Below are 21,607 nucleotides of genomic sequence, written 5' to 3'. Positions count from 1 at the left end.
GTCCGCTGGGCGCAACGTCAGCGTCCGTCCGGCGCACCGCTGTCATTGCGCTCCGCTAACGCTCCGCCTACGCTCTCAAAACGCGCATGTGTGGCCGAGCTTTAAGTAACTTATCCCCTTCCAATAGGCTAGTTTCCTACTAGTCAAATCAGCTTCTTTTTAAGAACTGTCAAAACGATTTGTTAATATGGAAATACTATGCAATACTGAGGAGTGACGTCACGGTCAATTCATTTACTTTATATCTTTCTCTTTGACTTATTAAATAGAAATTATGTTTAAAAATAACTATTGTCCATATTTTTCTTCTTATTATGTGGTGCCTTATTTCGTACACTGCATATAATATTTTATTTTAAGTATAGGAAACTAGCCTATTAATAACTGGCCAACTCAATAATAGTTAATTAGTTACCTATGTATTTGTTTTACAAGGGTACAAAGTTGTTGTTTAACCGCACGTGCCAATATTGATACCCAAGCAAGTGAAAGATTCAAATATTGAACCGCGAGCGTAGCGAGTGGTTCGAAAAGTGGAAGCTTGAGCATTGCGAGGGTTTTAAGTCACGTAGGGTAAAACAAATTTTGCCACCGTGTGAAACACACCATTTATTACAGCAACATGGAGGAAAATATTAAGTAAAACATCAATCTAAATGAAATTCATGTTTTTTTTTTATTTTTATGATTCCAAATGATTTTTAATTAAACATCAATTCTGCCAGAGCTTTGGGCTTGGGAAGTCAAATATTGCAAACAAGAAAAATTTAAATTACGACAGATTGCTAGAGCGATTTAAAGACACGAGTTTGCAACATTATAACGCCTCGAGTTACACAAAAGTTTTTCATGACACTTGCAACAAAAAAATATACAAAATTTTAATGAAAGTACTTGAAATTTCATAACTCCCTCGGGAGAACGAGTATCTATAACTCCCGCCTGCGTGCGTGATGAAATAGTATTTTATACAATCGTGATATAATACAAAGCTTTTCAGTCGATTACCATGTTTAGGCCACGAAGCTTGCTGAGTGGCCTAATAGTACGGTACGAGAGTGAAAAGCTTAATTATATCACTATTGTATACAATACTTTTTCTACGAGTCATCATCTTCATCATCAATGGACGGAAATATCATCATTCATGCAAGTTAAAATTACTGTTAATAGAGTCGTTCACCGTTGTATCAACATCGAATTACCTAGCAACCAATTGTTTGTAATAACCGTCTCTGATTGGCCGATAACGCGACAGATAAAAAAAACATGTGTTTCAGATGCAGGAAAATTTGCCAGGTATCGCAAATTATTATAGTATAGAAATTGTATGAAGTTCTATTTTTTAAATTATTACAGTTAACTAAAGTCAACTGAGCTTTTATTATAATTGAGTCGGAACTGCCATAGAGTATCCAACACTGAAAAGTTAGCACTTATAGTTTAGTCTGTGGTGTCCTAATTGACAGATTACAGTCGACAAGTAGAAAAATTATTATAGGGCATTCTTACAATTATTATAAACGCTCAACCAAATGTTAGCACTAAAAATGGCGCTGAATTCTTAAGTGTTATAACTTATATGGCTCGTTGATGATTCCGCCAACGTCAAGGTTTAGGAAGGCACGCGTTTTATAATGAGTTGTAGGCGTCCATGGGTTACGGTGACCGCTTTCCATCAGGCGGGCCGTATACCTGTTTGACGACGTGGTATAAAAAAATATATTTTTCAAAATTGCCGCCTTTTTTAGTGCCAAGATTTGGTTGACCAGCTAAAACTGTTTTTTGCAACTAAATTTCAAATAAAACTATTCACTGGTATTGCTTCCGTTTCTTTATTAAGGTGCATTTATAAATAAATTCGCTAAATAAATATATCACAGCGTTTGCGGAGGTGTATAATAGTTATTTGTTATACAAGGGGGCAAAGTTGTATTTTAACGCCGAGTGTGGAATTGCAAAACGAGCAAGTGAAAGGAGTCTATAGTTGAACCACGAGCGAAGCGAGTGGTTCGAGAATAGAATCCTGAACTTGCGAGTTTTTGTAACACACGAGAAGTAAAATACATTTGCACCCGAGTGTAACACAAAACTTTTCCCCTCACTATAGCGAGGAAACTACAACGCAAAAAATGCGTTTATCACTCCTTCCAGTAGTTCCACAGGCGGTAAATCATCTTTATTACTAGATTCTCCTACTTTTATCAATTTTAAAGCAGTTAATTTGACTTTATTCAAGGACAAATTACTTTACCCACTAGTGGATAAAATGCGTTTTTACCCGCTGGTATTAAAGGACAAAACACGTGTTTCCGAGCTAGTGAGGGGAAAATATAATAATACCCTTACATAGAAAACGTTGGGCCACTGAGCTAGTTTCTGTCCATGCGTTAGTTTTCGTCCATTTGACAGAGTAGCAAATAATTATTTGATTTACTATTAGCGAAATATATTTTTCAGTACAGTTGGTGTTTTTTTTTACGCACTAGTGCGAGAAGTGGTTTATTATATGGCAGGTCGAAACTTCGGAGGTCCATCTGTACTGAAAAACGTCGTTCGATACACGTGCGAAAAGGGAATTCGTAACTCGTGTCGATTTAAAACACTCCCTTCGGTCGTGTTTTAATTTATCGCCACTCGTTTCGAACTTCCTCTTTTTCGCACTTGTATCGAAATGTACTATTTTAATAGATACAGGCTGAAATAAAAAGGAGCGTTAAATTTTTGCACAGTGACTTTTGAGGTCATAATTAACACCTTTTATTATGAGACCAGTGCTGAAATCGCAGAATAAAATATATTTCACCGTGTATACCTATTATTTAAACAAGAAATATTGCAATAAACCCTTTAAAATATGAACATTACGGTATGCAAAGAAGATCTGTGGCCCATTTCCCGAAGCTACAAGTTACAACTTACAAGTCAATGTCAATTTCTCAAAACTGATAGTTACAAGTTACAAGCGGAAGTCTCTTTCCAACTTGTCATATTAGACATTGACTACCGCTTGTAAATTGTAACTTGTAACTTCGAGAAATGGGCCCAATGTCTAATCCATACTAATCCACACTAATATTATAAATGGGAAAGTGTGTGTGTCTGTTTGTTTGTCCGTCTTTCACGGCAAAACGGAGCGACGAATTGACGCGATTTCTTAAGTGGAGATAATTGAAGGGATGGAAAGTGACATAGGCTACTTTTTGTCTCTTTCTATCGCGAGCGAAGCTGCGGGCAAAAGCTAGTACTACATATAACAAGTTGAAATGAGACTTCCGCTTGTAACTTGTAACTTTCAGTTTTGAGAAATGGGTATCCTGCTCGATATGTTTTCACCTTAATCTTTTATGTAAATATGTATTACAGTTCTTTGCTAAGTAAATGACACATTTTTAACAGGGGCTTCCGACAGATTAAGTATGTATATATTATGTAATTATATTGTATACCTATACAAATTTTATCAAATGAACGAACACTAGCACAATGTAGGGTTATTGCGCATCAAATTAAAACTTCTGTCAAAACCCCACAGTAAAGAACAAAATAAGAAAATAACAGACCATTGGCCCATTTCTCAAAACTGAAAGTTACAAGTTACAACTTGTCATATTAGACATTGACTACCGCTTGTAAATTGTAACTTGTAACTTCGAGAAATTGGCCTAGTGACTACCACTTGTAAATTGTAACTTGTATATTCGAGAAATGGGCCCCTGGTTCAGTCACCGGCATAAATGTGATGATTTCTAGTATTTCTACACTTCTTGCACTTCGGGGAGTGAGCTCAAGGGCTACCGAGCTTATTCCACCATCCCCATTCTACCATCGGACTCTTAGACGCACGGCCGGTTTCCATCCTTACTTGGTAGATATTCCGCGAATTTGCACGAAGCGCTTTGCTTCTTCTTTTATTATGCGCACTGCCAAGGAGTGGAATTCCTTGCCGGCGGCTATATTTCCGAGCTCATATAACCCGGCCACCTTCAAATCAAGAGTGAACAGGCATCTTCTGGGCGAGCTCACTCCATCGTAGGCCACGTCTTTGCCTTTGGCTAGTCTGTGGCCAAGAGTAAGCCCAATTATAATTTAAAAAAAACCTTGTCACATTAACGTCTTGTTTGAAATGTCATACGAAATTGTAAAACAATTAAAAGAAATTACAGAAATCATCACTTATTTATGCCGGTGACTGTATGATATTTACAAATTGACATATAGTACTTAAATCGTCTAAAATAAGTGCAAAAGCAACATATTTGGATAAATAAATAAATCACGTATTCACAACACTGTATTTTTAGAATAGAATAGAATAGAATAAATTTTATTCGTAAACACACAAAAGAGAAAAATATTACAAATAGGAACACATAAAAACGAGAAGGTGCCACGAAATGGTATATCACTCTATGGAAAGAGGCTTTTTTCTGCTAGTAGGGATCAAAATACCAATCAAATATTATTCATAGTTACCAATGTGTATAAATATTTCCATATACACTTTCGTAGGAGGTAGGGCATAGCGAATGATATTCCGCTTTGTGTGGTAGGGCACGTTACAGCACAGCGGATATCATCTCGCTCGAATCTAGAGCAGAGCCCAACTGGGGAAGTACCTCCGCCTTACAGAAGACCGCAGCCAAATAGCACTAGACCCTACTCATAGTGTTGTGTTCCTGCCGGTGAGTAAGGCTGCCAGAGCTCAAGGAGGGTGCGGTGTGCTGGCGACGGAAGGACCTACGGAACTAATTTGTTCCGTCTACTGTCATTTGAGTTGTCGTCAACCCGAACCCTCCTTGTACTTGTTTCTAATGGGACACTCCTTGAGTTGCAGGCGTCCATAGGTTACGGTGACCGCTCTCCATCAGGCGGACCGTATGCTTGTTTGCCACCGACGCAGTATAAAAAAATACACACACTACGATTGCCACTGCGGCAGGTATAATCTGCAATCGTATTATTTTACCGTGTCTATTAAGTACATGCAGGCAAGCACGGTCGCGTGATAAACGGTATAATGTCAGGCCGTCCTTTTCGCACTTTTTGTAAGTGTGATAGGGACGCACCGATGCCGATAATGCTTATTCAACTAGTGTGTGCTACGCCCGCAGGTGTTGCGCGATTATAAATTATAATAAATTTGTCTATCTATCACTTTTCTCCTTGGAGGTAAAAAGCAGCGCAGTACTTTTCAAGAGAAAATATACCTAGTAGTTATTTAAAACACATATATGAAAGAAAAAGTTTCCAGTGAAAGTTTATGTGACCAGAGGGCGCCACGAGTCCTTAAAGGAAACATATAAGGTAAAATTCGACCTATGACGCTGTGACTCGGGTAGCCCAGTGGTTAATAGACACGACTGAAGAACACGCTAATTCGGTTACAACCTCAGAGTATTATTAGTGTAAAAGAGCATTTCTTTTTTTTTCGTCAATGAAATGTGATATTTTTGAAAAAAAAATATCCCATACGATTTTTTCTTATTTTGTTACCATTTGTTACCGGTAACAAAAGAAGAAAGTAACAAAAATGTATGGAAATTCTGGGACACTTTTTGTCTCCCAGTGAGATTAAAAGTACTCGTGATTCTGAGTACAATTGACCTAAAACTCCCTAAAAAAATCAAAATAAAAAAAATGGCAAAAAAAAAGAAATGCTCAAAAGGGTACAAGTCTCGCGGAGCGCAGATGAAAAAGGGTGTATGTCCCATATATGACTTATGCCGTTTTTCACCTGCGCTCCGCGAGACTTGTACCCTTTTACACTAAGCCACAGTATTTATAATACTAGAGAGCGGAGATGAGTCGTCAGTTGTTGTGTGCGTGCGTATTGTCCCAGAGCTGTAAGAACCTCTTTTTGACACATGACAGCGTCCACAATACGTAAACTCGCGCAACCTAATGAAATTTTAAATAAAATCCTGAAAAATTAAAATAATCAAGTACTTAATAACAATATTTCGCTTACTTTAAACATAATCTAGCACATGTTACATTTTTGCGGATCTTCGTTAGTGAGTATTTTACGATATTAATTTATCACGCAGGATTTACTTATTATGTCATTTATCATTCATTTTTATTTTTAAACTAGTGCTGTGGCAGAGTCTGTCATTTCGATTCAAATGACATTTCAGAAAGTTGACAGAAATCGTATGTTTCTTTAAGCGCCTCCTTGTACATAGGGCCTAATCGATTCAACCAATTCGGAATTAATCGTTAGATTTGGCAAACGATACGTCTTAGCCACACCGCAACATACTTCAAAACAAATGTGTCAAAAATGTGAACTTACAAATCCAGGACAATAATGACAGGACTCTCTGTCGTTCGCACGTACACACACATGGAAATGATGCGCGTGTATTGCGCAATAGCCCAATAGGAGCGTCCATTTACAAGTGTGTGTGTTCCAGAACTTATTCAATACAATTAAAATATTCGGACAGGCGTATTCAATACAAATAGCCCGTTGTGTCCCCTCTCCTTCCTTCCTGTCATAGAGGAATTAGTAAGGGTAGACTTGTAACTCCATACATCAGTAAATGCGGGTTATTTGTATAGGCATAGTTAAGCGACATCTAGCGACAATCACGCGTCAATCAGTCCGCGTCAGTCAGTACTGCTACTTGTCAATAGATGTCGCGACGAACGAAAAGTCTAATGCTCACCAGTTTTTAACTAATATTACAATAGTATTAATCAGTATTCTGTTTTCAATTCCTCCTGCTCGTAATATAAGTTGTAAACTGTTCTAATATTACATTTTTGGCAGACGAGACACAGTAGCCACCTAGGATCGAGTAGTGGTACTGATAATTCACGCTATTTGACGCGTGATTGTCGCTAGATGTCACTTAACTATGCCTATACAAATAACCCGCATTTACTGATGTATAGAGTTACAAGTCTACCCTTACTTTTTCTTCTATGCTTCCTGTATCTGTGGTTCAAGCCTTGGTCACTTACATTTTTCATTCACATATGTTTATTTCAGCTAATATCATAGAGTAATAAGTAAGGAGAGTTGTAACTCCATACATCAGTAAATGCAAGTCGTTTGTAGTGACGTTTGACGTCAACCACGCGTCAAATACCGTAAATTATCAGTACGACTACTCGACACTAGGTGTCAACAGTGTCGCGTCTGCCAAAAATGTAATATTAAAACAGTTTACAACCTATATTACGAGCAGAAGACATTGAAAACAATTAGCGAAAGTTGTTAACAAAAATTAACTCACTGTCAGTTTTGTGACGATAAATTAAGCATGAAATTTCTGTAAAAATATTGTTTTTTTTTGTTAATAACATAAACTTTAAGCGATAATCTACATTCAGAATGTGAAAAAAGTAAATTTTTAGACAGACTTTTTGCTTAATTTGTCGTCACAAAACTGACAGTGAGTTAATTTTTGTTAACAACTTACGTTAATTGGGGGGTCCCAAATTCTGAAAATGCCCCAATTCTAATGTAATATTAGCTAAAAATTGTTGAGAATTAGACTTTTTGTTCGTCGCGACATCTATCGACAAGTAGCAGTACTGATATTTCACGCTATTTGACGCGTGGATGACGCCAGATGTCACTACAAATAACTTGCATTTACTGATGTATGGAGTTACAAATCTTTCCTTCGTGTATGGTTTATAAATTTGTCTAATCGGTTTTTTCTTTGGGTGTAAAAGGTAGCATAGCTAGTGCCGGAGTAAGTCGTAGCAACAGAGCCGGTTTTACCGTGTTCAGTACGAAGTGGCTCGCGTAGAATCTGTCAAAAGAGAAAATATATGTTAAACAGGTTTTTAGGGTTCCGTAGTCAACTAGGAACCCTTATAGTTTCGCCATGTCTGTCTGTCCGTCCGTCCGTCCGTCCGCGGATAATCTCAGTAACCGTAAGCACTAGAAAGCTGAAATTTGGTACCAATATGTATATTAATCACGCTGACAAAGTAGTAAAATAAAAAGTGGGAAAAATGTTTTGTTAGGGTACCCCCCCATACATGTAAAGTGGGGACAGATTTTTTTTTTTTCATTCCAACCCCAACGTGTGATATATTGTTGGATAGGTATTTAAAAATGAATAAGGGTTTACTCAAATCGTTTTGGCCGGTTTTTTATACTTCGGCTAGATGTTGAAATCCAACTACGAGCTTTTTGAGAAAATATAGATTTATTTTTTTCAAGGACAAGTCTTACCTGGGGTGAGAAGGTACTGATGTGCCGACGGAAAGTTTCGAAAGTTCTGAAATTTTCACATAGGAAAACTTCGGAATCTAATATCCATACTTTGTATGAACAATTATATGGGTGGAAACTTTCCATTTCATAAATTTAAATTCCCTTCGTTTTTCGTGAAAGTTTCGTGAAATTTTTAAGAAATTTAAGATTTTTTTGGAAAGTTTCCGCAACTTGCACATCAGTAAGAAGGGGTATTTAAAACCCTTTTATTAGGCGGTTTATATTACGGATAAGAGGATACCCCTTTCCAAAGGGTAAACCCTTGAAGGGGTATGGATTATTAATTATATAACGCTTATGCCTTAAGGTCAGTGTCGGGAAGACCGTCTGCCTGGAAAGACCGTCTACTGAATATAACTTTTGTATTTATATATCTACCGCTTCTTACACCTCCGAAGGTATACCAGTTTTTCATCCTTAATCCATTGGTCTTCAATAGATATCCCTAGGACGAACACTAGTTAACAATAAACTTGGTTCGTTATGAACCTCATATACGGGACAGGCCAGTCTTGCCTTATAAATAGAAAAATACCGAAATGTTGAAAATTTCAAAGTTATTTGTTTTAATATCTATCACATTATTCACTGTTATTACAAAATATAACAATGATCATGATTTTGATACTTATTCCCATATGAAATTACGCGACAACGAACACTAGACGGTCTTTCCCTACTCAGCGCGTGGGGACGATCAACCCGCCGAACCTCAAAAAAAGTGATTTTTATCACATACGTTTACTTTAATTCACCAAAGTACTATAACAGCTTTGTAAAATATAATATTTGTTAGCCCATAGGACCATGCGGATTACTCCAGACTACTTTAATTGTCGAGTTTTGTCCACTCAAACTTTATTATAAATAAAGTATGCCGATCTTATCCGCACTGACCTTTTTCAATTTTATTCTCATAAAATAGAGTCCACTTTGACTTATAAATTAAATTGGCTCACTGTTCGGGAGTTTTTCTCAAAATTTAAATTTTGTGGTTCATCATCATCATCATTGGGCATTATGCATCTTTACAGATGATTTAAACAGCATCTCTGGTCGAGCGACAGCGCCGCTTGTGACTATATAAATTTTGTGGTTAGGTTAGGTTATAACGGGCATTACCTGAAAACATTGGTTTTGTCAACGTGAGCTCCTAACTGGTGGAAGCTGAACATAATGATGCCCGTTGTGAACGATGATATAATCAGCGAGCGGTGCGGGGTATAATGGCGATATCTGAAACAAACATTATGGTTTAAGGTGCATTAGGGTAATTCCGAATGACAGACATGCTCTGGTAATTCCGAAAGGGAAATTTTGATATGATGGAAATAATGGTGATTTCTATGCGACTTTCAAAAAAAAAACGGTTCCTGAGAGCTCTTCACTATAGACTGACTCATGCTCGAATGTCATACGATAAGCTCCTTGAGCGGTACAAAGTTAAAACTCTGACTAGCAGGCGTGACGCTCAGGACGCAATTGCTTTGTTCAACATATGCAGAGGTCATTATAATTGTCCAGAACTGCTAGTGTATTGGTTTCCGTGCTCCAACCCACAGGACACGAACAATATCCCTGTTTGCATTACCTAATGTGTCGAGTAACGCTGGAGTCCGTGCTCCGTTTCGCAGAATGTGTCAAAACTACAACGAAAGCCTGGTCTCGGTTGACATCTTTAATAATAACCGTGCTAATTTCAAACGCAAAGTGAATTCACTATTATGAAGTCTATAACTATGTTCCTTGTAAGTTGCCTCCTTTTAAAAGAAAATATACACACTTTGCTTTAGCCGTAATGTTAATGGCCAGTGTAGACAGGTATAGTTCCTTGCCTCGTCTTCTAACTGTGAGTATTAACTCCATTTTTACTATGCTCGTATTAACACTGTATCTTTGAGTAACATTAAGTATCATATTGTTAGTGTATCTTAGTTTAGTGCCTATTAAGATCTATCATTGTATACCACCCATATAACCATAATCGGTCGCCGTTCCTACGCAAATCCTCCTATTTTGTGTACACACAGGTCTTCGGGTCTCAATGCTTAGTCGCAGTACGGTCGACGTTTAGTCGCGGCGACCCAAATGGGGACGATTGGTAACAGGCACAAATGGTCACAGAAGTGACAGAAGTGTGCACTACGCGTGCACACATTGTTACCGTTTGGCGACTACTTTCCCAAAATCATTCGTTCATTTCATTCTTTTCAAATGGCGACTGTCAGAGACGTCAAAGTAAAAAAGAAATAAAATCATTTGACATTAAAATGTAATGGCGTAAGAATTTGTTAAAGATAAATATTGTTTGCATTTGTAATATAATGTGGGCTAATTACCATGGCCAATTAAATTGCTCGAGTGATTTCATAAAATAAGTCTAAATTTATCAACGCGCCATCAATTTACCTCAGTTTAACCAGTAATAATATTATTGACTACTCGGTGTTTGCGTGTTATGTATATTGATTGGTGAAGTTTTAGTGCTCTGGTGCATATACTATACTGAAATAATAAAAATAATGCCTAGAAAACCAATAAAGTTGTTAAAATATGGATTAAGACGGTAATATTCCATGTAAAAAACAGTCGCCAAACGGTCACCAAACGGTCAACAAACGGTCGCAAAATGGTCGCAGCGTACACGCGTGACCGAAAGCAGAATGGCTTCTTGTATTCATTTTTTTCAGGTATCCTCAAACTTTATAAACAATTAAATATGCCGTCGTACTCAGTTGCCCTCACTAAAGAAGATTAAAAGAAAATTGTAACGTGCGTACCGAGCTGCTGGGTTGTAAAGGATCGGGGATCATATTATTATGGTCTTCTATAGAGCAACTAGTATTGTGCGGCATTTCACAATTGACACTTGTTGAAGTAGTCTTCATTAATATTACTATCACCATTCATTTCAGCGATCTGTACTTCTTTTGTCAAGATTTTTGTATAGATAAGTGTCTACAAATTTGTAATGTTAAAGAGACATAAATAAAACGTAGTAGAGTAAATAATGTGTTTTTTTTGTAACCCAAACAAAATACTTGTAGATACGAGTGCGGAAAAGAGGAAAATCGATACGAGTAGCAATAAATTAATACACGAACGAAGGGAGTGTTTTAAATCGACACGAGTTGTGAATGTCCTTTTCGCACGTGTATCGTACGACGATTTTCAGTACCTAAATCTAAGCTAAGAGTTTCGACCAGACAAGAAATGAATCATTGCTTGATTTGCTCGCACTACTGCGTTAAAAAAAGCAGCATCTGTACTGAAAAAAACTATCATTGCGCAACAGAAATTCTATTAATATCACAGTAAATACTCTATTTCATTTGATTCCTACTTTTATTGTGTAAAGCAACACTACACTTCATTTTTATCAATAAGAATTAAAAATTATATATTTAATACATTAAGTAACTATAAAGTGCTTATCTATTTGTATTATCATTCTGCACTTTTCTTAACTTTCCCACATTTCTATAAAATGTCGAAGAGTGCTTAAATGGTCGTCGTCGTTTATTATTATTTAATTCGCTCATATTTAAATGATTCAAAGCAACCAGTCCACAACTTCACAAGACAGTTTGAGAAACCTTCGTATTTCAGATTGTCATTTGCGGATACAGTGGTTTAGGAGCAGTTCGGTAATCAGACCTACACATGTGTGTACAAATTCTGTCAATGTCACTGTCAGAAACCGTTTTGACAGTGACAATGACAGCCACAAATTCGTCCACATGTTGTTACCGTTATGTGTGCAAACGTCGACTAATAAAGTGTCGTTAAAAGTCATTCTGACAGTGACATTGACAGCCACAAATTCGTACACATTTTGTTACCGTAACGAGTGCACACGACGACTACATTTTGTTATTGTATCAATACGGTCGCATTGTTTGCACGCCGTTACCACGCGTTATGTCACATTTGACAGTTAGTTACTGATTTGAAGATTTTGCGACTGAAATGGTTGTATGGGCATTGCCCTATGACAATGCCACTCAGATACTATTGGCTATAAATCTTAGTGGGAATTGTCTCAGGATGTAGGTTGTACCTATTATTGTGTATTTCAATATCTTCTTAACTGTATGACCTTCCTATGTCTGTTTTTTTCCTAAATAAAATAAAAATAAAATAAAAAATCGCGCCTTTCCACTATCTAGTTGGGTGGGTATACATGCATAAAATCACGCCTGTTTCCTAGAGGGGTAGACAGAGACCACGGAAGTAGGGTGTACATACATACATACAACATACAATCACGCCTGTATCCCATGAAGGGGTAGGAAGAGCACATGAAACTACTCAAGTTTCAGTGCCACTCTTGGCAAATAAGGGGTTGAAAGAAAACGAAAACTGCAGTGACAGGTTGCTAGCCTACGCCACAATTTAACCCATATCCCACAGTCGCCTTCTACGACACCCACGGGAAGAAAGGGGGTGGTGAAATTCTTAACCCGTCACCACACGGGGTAAGTAAGTAGGGTGTGTTATAGTATATCTTACTCGGCCACTGCAGGGGTGACGCTAACGGCCCATCCCATCAAGGCGGCTGTACTTTGCACCAAAGCAAATAAGGGCGTCGTGGTCACGTGGATCTCTGAGGGTTGCTGGCACCAGCGGAAGGCCTGGAACAACGCATTACAACTGTTAATTTTTGTTTAGTCTCCTAGGGTCCTCTCCTGGGGTCCGCTGTGACAACTAATTGCAAGATTTGGCGTAGGCACTAGTTTTACGAAAGCGACTGCCATCTGACCTTCCAACCCAAAGGGTAACTAGGCCTTATTGGAATTAGTCCGGTTTCCTCACGATGTTTTCTTTCACCGAAAAGCGACTGGCAAATATCAAATGACATTTCGCACATAAGTTCCGAAAAACTCATTGGTACGAGCCGGGGTTCGAACCCGCGACCTCCGGATTGAAAGTCGCACGCTCTTACCGCTAAGCTACCAGCGCTGATTGTTAATTTTTGTTTATATTCATACTAGCTTGTGCCCACGGCTTCTGCAGCACTGCGGGTCTATCACACATATTTTAAGCCCCGCGTAAGTGACGCCCCCTATAGCTGCAGCTAAGAACGCTACTGAACCCGAGCGCTCCGGTCCGTACTTCCAAATATACACTTTCAAAATGTAGATGCTGTTATGGGCATTTTCAGAATTTGGGACCCCCCAATTAGCGTAAGTTGTTAACAAAAATTAACTCACTGTCAGTTTTGTGACGATAATTAAGCATGAACTTTTAATAAAAATATTGTTTTTGTGTTAATTACATAAACTTTAAGCGATAATCTACATTGGGAATGTGAAAAAAGTATATGTTTAGACAGATTTTATGCTTAATTGTCGTCACAAAACGACAGCGAGTTAATTTTTGTTAACAACTTACGCTAATTGAGGGGTCCCAAATTCTGAAAATGCCCTTATAAGGAACCTAGAGTGAAGAAGTGGCAGATAGACACAGAAATAAGCAAAAAACTTACCAATTTAACAGTCCACTGCGGGTCTATCCCATATATTTTAAGCCCCGCGTAAGTGACGCCCCCTATATTGGCAGCTAAGACCGCTGCGGTCGCGTGCCACGCTACTGAACCTAAGCGTTCCTGTCCGTACTTCCAGATAAATATATTCAAAATGTAGACGCTGTTATAAGGAACCTAGAGTGAGGAACTGACAGAAAGACAGAAATAAGCAAAAACTTACCAATTTCACAGTCCACTGCGGGTCTATCCCACATATTTTAAGCCCCGCGTAAGTGACGCCCCCTATAGCGGCCGCTATGACCGCTGCCGTCGCGTGCCACGCTATTGAACCCGAGCGTTCCGGCCCGTACTTCCAGATATACGGATCGGAAACATAGATGCATAGGGCTGGTGCCATGAAGGCGCCTGCAATGAAGAAAATAGTACATTACGAATATTACGATACAAGTGCGTAAAAAAAGAAGTTCGAAACGAGTGGCGATAAATTAAAACACGACCGAAGGGAGTGTTTTAAATCGACACGAGTTACGAATTTCCTTTTCGCACGTGTATCGTACGACGTTTTTCAGTTCAGATGAGCCTTCGAAGTTTTGACCTGGCATATAATGAACCACTTCTCGAACTAGTTCGTAAAAAAGCGACCATCTGTACTGAAATAGTACATTACGATACAAGTGCGTAAAAAAGGAAGTTCGAAACGAGTGGCGAAAAATCGACACGAGTTACGAAATTCCTTTTCGCACGTGTATCGTACGACGTTTTTCAGTACAGATGAGCCTCTGAAGTTTCGACCTGGCATATAATGGACCACTTCTCGCACTAGTGCGTAAAAAAACACCATCTGTACTGAAAAAGATATTTAAGCATTCCCGATAAGTTTGTACATTTGGATCACGTCTCCGATTTGGATAAAAATTGGTAGGCTGATAGAGTCCATGATGCTGAGCAAGATCCACTAGGGTTTCCCAAAATGTCCAAGTTGATTGAAACTTTCCTTTTTTGTTACCGAAAACATTGGAGCGAGACACAGCGATGGGACTTTTCATTCGCACGTATGGCTGCCGCTCACCGCTGTCGTGCTTAGACCAATGTCGTGGCTGGGCCGTTAAAGTCCCTTTGCTTGTGCGTCCCTTTGCGTCTTTGTAGGTAGTGTTCGTTCTGTGCGTTAGTAGGTTATATTATTTAGGGCCAGTTGCATCAACCACATTTGACAGACATCGTCACGCAGCAGACGTCTTGGAACTTTCCATACAATAAAATTTAAGGAACGCTTTAACGGTGACAGATGGTTTGATGCAACCGGCCCTTAGATACCAAGCCGTTACTGAATTTAGCGTTCGTTAAATTGTCTATGGGAATTTCCATAAACTTGTGCTGACGTTGATATGTCTGTTAACTGTGGTTGGTGCAACTGGCCCTTATTCAGTGACACCTACCTATTCTTCTGAGCCACGGAGGCCTTCTAGATATCAGGTGCCGTAGCCGAAATAGCCGAATGGCATTTCTGCGACGCGAAACGAAAACGAAACGCCGCAAAAGATAGTCTGGCTCTGTCGCGCCAATACACGAGCGATAGAGACAGATATCTACGAGCGTTTCGTTTCGTGAGCGTTTTTGCCAGTCGGCTACGTACCCAGATACTCTGTAGAATTATATATGGTAAAGTTTATAAACTCACCAACTAAAGCACCGAGTAGGCACTGATGTGGAAAATGAGCGCCGACATATAATCTGGCCAGCATTATGGAGGCCATCGCAGCGCCGCAGAGAGGGTACATGACGTATTTCCAGCAGCGAAAGTAGAATTTACTGGAAAACAAATATTTAGATAACTTAAAAAAAAAAACAATTGTTTTATTAGATACTTTTGGCCGAGGTTTAGCTCGCGTTAGAACGAGACAAAAAGTAGCCTATGTCACACTCCATCCCTTCAACTATCTCCACCTAAAAAATCACGTCAATTCGTCGCTCCGTTTTGCCGTGAAAGACGGACAAACAAACAGACACACACACTTTCCCATTTATAATATTAGTATGGATTAGGCAAACAAGGGATTTTAATAATAATCGTTACGGAGCGAAACATGTCGAGCGGTCTTCGACAAATTTACATGAGTTACCCGATTTACATGTTTAATAAACAAGGGATTAGTTGTCAAAGCGGACCCCAGGCTCCCATGAGCCGTGGCGAATGCCGGGATAACGCAAACAAGTTAAACAACCTGACAGGTCGCCTAATGGTAAGCGATCACCGCCACAAGAAAATATTTTTATACTACGTCGGTGGCAAACAAGCATACGGCCCGCCTGATGTAAAGCGGCCACCGTAACCTATGGACGCCTGCAACTCAAACAGTGTCACATGCGCGTTGCCACCCCATTAGAAACTTGTACATTCCCTTTTGCTGTGTTAAGTACACAGCAAAAAGGAGTGTATAAGTTCTAAGGAGGGTTCGGGTTGCCGAGGACTCAAAGGACAATAACCGGAACAAATTAGTTCCGTAGGTCCTTCCGTCGCCAGCACACCGCACCCTCGTTGAGCTCTGGCAGCCTTACTCACCGGCAGGAACACAACACTATGAGTAGAGTATATGGAAATTTTCGCACACATCTGGTATGCCACCACAGTTAAATACGGCAGAACGACTAAACCGGTATGTCATCGCAGATTCGATTCCTGACAAACTTTCCATATATCCATCAATTTAAAAAGTTGTATAATATATAAAAATACATGCTAGCATAGTATTATAACTTATAACTTACCGATCTCTCATAATATGTGATATAAACATGAGCAATAAGACCAGCGCCGCGGCGCCGGCCGCGCTATGTCCGGATGGGGACCCCGGCCCGGTCTCACACGTTTGTCGCGTCTGTTTGAGGCGTGGGCGGTGTGAGGAGTAAAATGTTGTTTCCTGCACCCACCAGTATGGACGGTCTTCTAGTAACCACCTGGAAATATAATAGTTCACAATTTACGAAATTGTTTTAATTAAGTAAAAAAAAAACAGGCAAAACCCAAACTTGCGGTTAGTAGAATAGATTTCAAAATAGAAAAATTATTCATTCATATTCATATATATATTCATATAAAGTGTGTAGTAGTTTGGATAGACCCAAAAAGACAACTTTATTTTTTTTACTTTTAAATTTATTCTTAGTTTAATAAAATTGAAGACGTTTTTGCATCATATCACACATATTTTGTCGACTAGAAAGACATATGATTACAAAATAGTAATAAATAGAGAGCGGATTTCATGTAGCGATTTAAATATTAATATGGATATGACTAGTGCAATTATTTAAATACATGACATGTGGTTTATAATAAGGTCTTATATATTATATTACATCGCACACCGCAAACTTCGCTGAATAATTAGATTAAATTAATGATATTTTTGCAACAAACTATATTTAAAGAAAAGTTTTTTTTTTCATTAAAGGAGTTTGTATACAGGAAGCAAATTATTTTCATTTATCTATTATTTGAGTTGTGAATAGAAGTTTTTACTGTGAACTGCGCAGAAGAAATATTAAAGAACAAGAACTTAAATAAATAAACTATTTCAAAAATTAACAAACATTTTATTATTTATTATCATCATAATTTTTGCTCAATATTCACAAAAGCATCCAAAGGTTTTACTTTTATGTTCCGATATTTTTTTTGTGTGCAGAAAAAATAATAAATTATGCGAGTCATATCCATATTAATATTTAAATCACTACCAGAAATCCGCTCTCTAGTAATAAATCAGAGTTTACCATTTCATAACAGTGTTGAGCCAGCCCCCAAAGCTGAGGACCAGTAGCATCTGCGCAGCGAACACCGAGTCCACAATGGAGAGGAGAGGGAAATAGAACTCTAGCAACATGTGTGGGTTCGAGGCGTCGTTCACCCATTTCATGTATTCGTCCCAGTCTTCGAACCTGCGAATACGGAAATTTTCTTAATTATTTTAAGTATTGAACTTAAATAAATGCAATATATAAACATAAATAGATACCATACACTAAAGAAAAAGCAATCAAGCCCCACTGGTGGCGAAGCCCAGAATCGAACCTGGGTCTCCAGCTATCACAACTGACGTGTTGGACCGCTACACCAACAATACAATACGATATACAAACAAAAAGTCAAATTGTTGGGCCTAACTGGCTATCTCTTCTTCTTCTTTACATCCTGTTACCCTCTGCTGGGGTGTAGGGTTCGAATCACATTTCTCCATTTACTCCGGTCTTGGGCGGTTTGGGTAACCTCCTCCCACCCCACGCCTAGCACCCTGAGCTCCTGCTGAACCGAACGACGCCAGGTCGATTTAATGCGGCATGCTCTGCGCTTTCCGGGTATATTCCAGGTTCCAAAATTGTTGGGCCTAACTGGCTATATGTATAGATTAGCACCAGCAAAAATATTTTAAACATGTTTGTTTGGGACTAACACACATTTAAAGGCTCTGTCTGAGAACCAGCGCTGAGCTTTCTGACAAGCATATGCTGAGACGGAGACCTTATTGCTTCAGAATATTTATAAGTTTATCATTAGTTAGTTTATAAGTTTAGTTAAGTACTTATATCTATTAGTTAGTAAGTTATTGTTGCAATAAAAAAATAAAATTGAAGTTTGAAGTTTGAAAAAAAAGTTTGGTTTAGAGATGGGCTGAATATGGACTTTGCCGAATACGAATATTCGGCCGATCATTCGGTTCATCTCTTACCGAACCGAACAGTTACACCATATTTTTAAAGAGAATGTTCATTAAAACTATTAAATGATTTATAATGGTTACAGTATATGTTACTACAACTATGTTCTTATGAAACACTGATTCAAAAACACAACCCTAAAATTCTCTCTACAGATCGTGGGTATTATAGTAGAAAAATACGTGAAGCCATTGAAATTAAGAAGTATAAAAATTTCAATCGAGGCGGAGGTTTTAATATCTCATCCACATGGAACCCGGTCATTAGTAAATGCAAGAAGAAACAAATATCGCGGGTTGAAAAACCGAATATCGTGAGTGTTGTGTGTCGACAAGGTGACATCCCTAGTGCACAAACTGTTCAAGTGGGTAGTCAGGACCAGGTGCGGGTAGTTCGAAAAACTCGTACAGCTAGAAGATGTTGATGTCAACTTCAGCCAGTCTGCTCCGAGACCACGGGGACAATGCCGTCCTTGAAACGTCGAAGGTTAGTGTTTAAAACATAGTGTTTAAAACATAGTAAATACGTAATGATTGTATGTATGTAAATACGCGATTAAGTCCCGTTTGCAATTTTAAATATATGTTCTTATGATTTAGTGGATAACTAAGTTAGTTAAAACAACTCTGAAGTTTGAACTCTTCTCAACTCTTAAACTACGGTGTTCTAACTTTTTTACAAAACAATTGTATTTATATTTTGACGCTTAGGTAATTATCTTTTTAGTAGTTCCTTAGAAAGCTACTAAAATAGGAGTTTATTATCCAATGGAATACGTAAGATCTTCATTAGTTATTTACTTTGTTTATTCGGTAAATATTCGGCAATGCAACCGAATTATTCGGCCGAATACGAACATTGAAAAACTTGCCGAATATGCAGAATACTGAATATTAACCGAATATTCGGCCCATCTCTAGTTTGGTTGTGGGAGGCCCTACACAGACAAATGGAAGGTACTGGAAGAGGTCTATACCTCCTCAGAGGGTTCTGGTTAATGTTAAAACTATCTGTAGAAACCAGAAATAAACTACTTATTAATTTATTTGGTTACTAAGAAAAAGTGACCAAGGATTCCAATTGCCCACGGCTGGAATCGAGCCAGCGTCCACTGCTATTGCAGCAGGTGCCTGAGCCATTTGGTCACATGGCACACATATACTAATAAATTCTCCTTTACCTATAAATAGACCTCATTTTTTGGCCAAAACATGGCCATGTTATGCTAAAATGAATTGTGTTTACCAATACACAGACTTCATTTTAAGTATAATTATTTTAAGTATTATATTGGAAAGAGGCCAGTTATAGGTAATTTACCCTACTGTTTTTTTATCAAGGTCAGATGAATGTCATAGTTTTTTTTTATATGAAATTCCAAACTGTCTTACATCACTGTTCAAATATAAAAACGTTACATACACATATGTACTTTAATACACAATAAAAATTTAATCACATAAGTACTTAGATTTCTTCAGATTAAATGATTCAAAAGGAAATATGTAGATAAACTATATTTAAGAATAATTTAGCAAAGCCAGCACTGTAAAAATATTTTTTTGTAAATATTAAGATAAAAAGAATACTTACCACTTACCTACTAAACTTTAAAAGCTAAAACTGTGATTATTTTTTTATTTAAATATATTTTTAGATGATGATTACGTATGAGTAATAGAACATGTGATAATATTCGCTGCGTATTTCCCTAAAATTAATAGCAAAACAATAGTTATAATAATGTAATTTACATCGTAAAATAAAATCAAAAACAACATTAAAATTACAGCTTACCAGTATTGAACAAATTCGATAATTGTAACCTCCAAAGCGTAGACTTGCTCCATCGTGAGCTCCCTTGATAATAAATGTTAAAAAATCATAATTATCCGGTAATCACAAGATCTCACGGTGATTTAACGTTAGTTTCTAACCAAAACAAATCGATAAACAATCCGCACTATTTTGACGTAAATGACATAAGGACATAACGTCAATGTGACGTTTATTTTTTTTTAACAGCTCATACAGATAGGGCCGTTCAGACGGGAACAATTTATCACCAATCCGATTACAGCATGGCAAAAAGGGTAGAAATTAAAAAGGAGCAACATCGTAGAGTCCCTTTCAAATCATGAAAAATAGAGGTTACCTCTATTCTTCATAAAGAAAACTACTCTTTTTGTTAAGTTGTCCATTTGTTTTGTTAAGTGAGTATTATACTTTGGTATTATATTATTTGGTCCAAATGTTATTCTTTGGCTTAGGTTCTATGATATCTATGGTCAGATACGTAAAAAAAAATTAAATGTCAATGTCACTTTGAACTTGAAGTCTTTGACTTTGATTTATTTTGATTCGACGTCGTTAAATTTATGCGTTCACAGTGCCGATAGGAATTATCACGGGTTTTTCCTGTGCGTAAAAAAGGAGGGGAATTTATTGAACTCCCCTAATTCCTTTTATACCATTAGGACCACCCTCGGTGACAAATACGGCACACCTTGCATTCATACTTGTTTTAATGATTACGGCAATTTTACGACTTACTTTATTGCTTTCGTGGAATCAATATAAATGTAATTAAAATTCTGGTGACGTGGTCTAGCGTTTCGTTATATAGATTTTCGCCGAAAGCTCAATACCTTAGTTTCCTACTTTACCTAAAAAGTAAAATTTTTACTCATGAAATAAAACTATGGAAACGGATTAAATCGCGTATAATGAATTTAAAATACATCCCGACGTTTCGAACTCTTTACAGCGTTCGTGGTCAACGGGTGACCCGTCACCCGTTACCACGAACCACGTTGACCACGAACGCTGTAAAGAGTTCGAAACGTCGGGATGTATTTTAAATTCATTATACGCGATTTAATCCGTTTCCATAGTTTTATTTCATGAGTAACTATCGCGGTAACCGAAGACAATATTAAAATTTTTACTATTAAATGTGTCCGCGAATGTCACAGTTTTTTTTTAATAATTTCTGGAGCGTTATTTACTACTGTAATTCCGTCAATGATTGTACAGTTTCAAGTGTTACTTATTGCAGAGATGATTAATATCAACCTGTTTGTTCCACTTATTTTTATTTTAACATTGTAATGTGATATTAAATAATGCCTTGCTATGTCTAAGTATATGTAGAAGAGTTC

General features: G+C 37.7%; 1 protein-coding gene across 1 annotated transcript; it reads right to left on the bottom strand.

Annotated features, from left to right (window-relative positions):
• Positions 1-7,560: 7,560 nt before the first annotated feature.
• LOC125238810 (glucose-6-phosphatase 3) lies at positions 7,561-20,395 on the bottom strand. Its single transcript, XM_048146254.1, has 8 exons — positions 20,244-20,395; positions 17,505-17,669; positions 16,497-16,685; positions 15,409-15,539; positions 13,951-14,135; positions 12,755-12,876; positions 9,365-9,478; positions 7,561-7,772 (listed from the first exon to the last, which is right to left on the bottom strand). Exons 1-8 carry the CDS (start codon positions 20,294-20,296, stop codon positions 7,664-7,666), a joined length of 1,068 nt encoding a protein of 355 aa, XP_048002211.1. The 5' UTR covers positions 20,297-20,395; the 3' UTR covers positions 7,561-7,663.
• Between the last annotated feature and the right edge of the window lie 1,212 nt (positions 20,396-21,607).

Source organism: Leguminivora glycinivorella, chromosome 24 (assembly GCF_023078275.1).
Source record: "Leguminivora glycinivorella isolate SPB_JAAS2020 chromosome 24, LegGlyc_1.1, whole genome shotgun sequence".
Classification (NCBI taxonomy): domain Eukaryota; kingdom Metazoa; phylum Arthropoda; class Insecta; order Lepidoptera; family Tortricidae; genus Leguminivora; species Leguminivora glycinivorella.
Note: the sequence above shows the minus strand (reverse complement) of the source record. Positions and strands in the feature narration are given on the sequence as shown.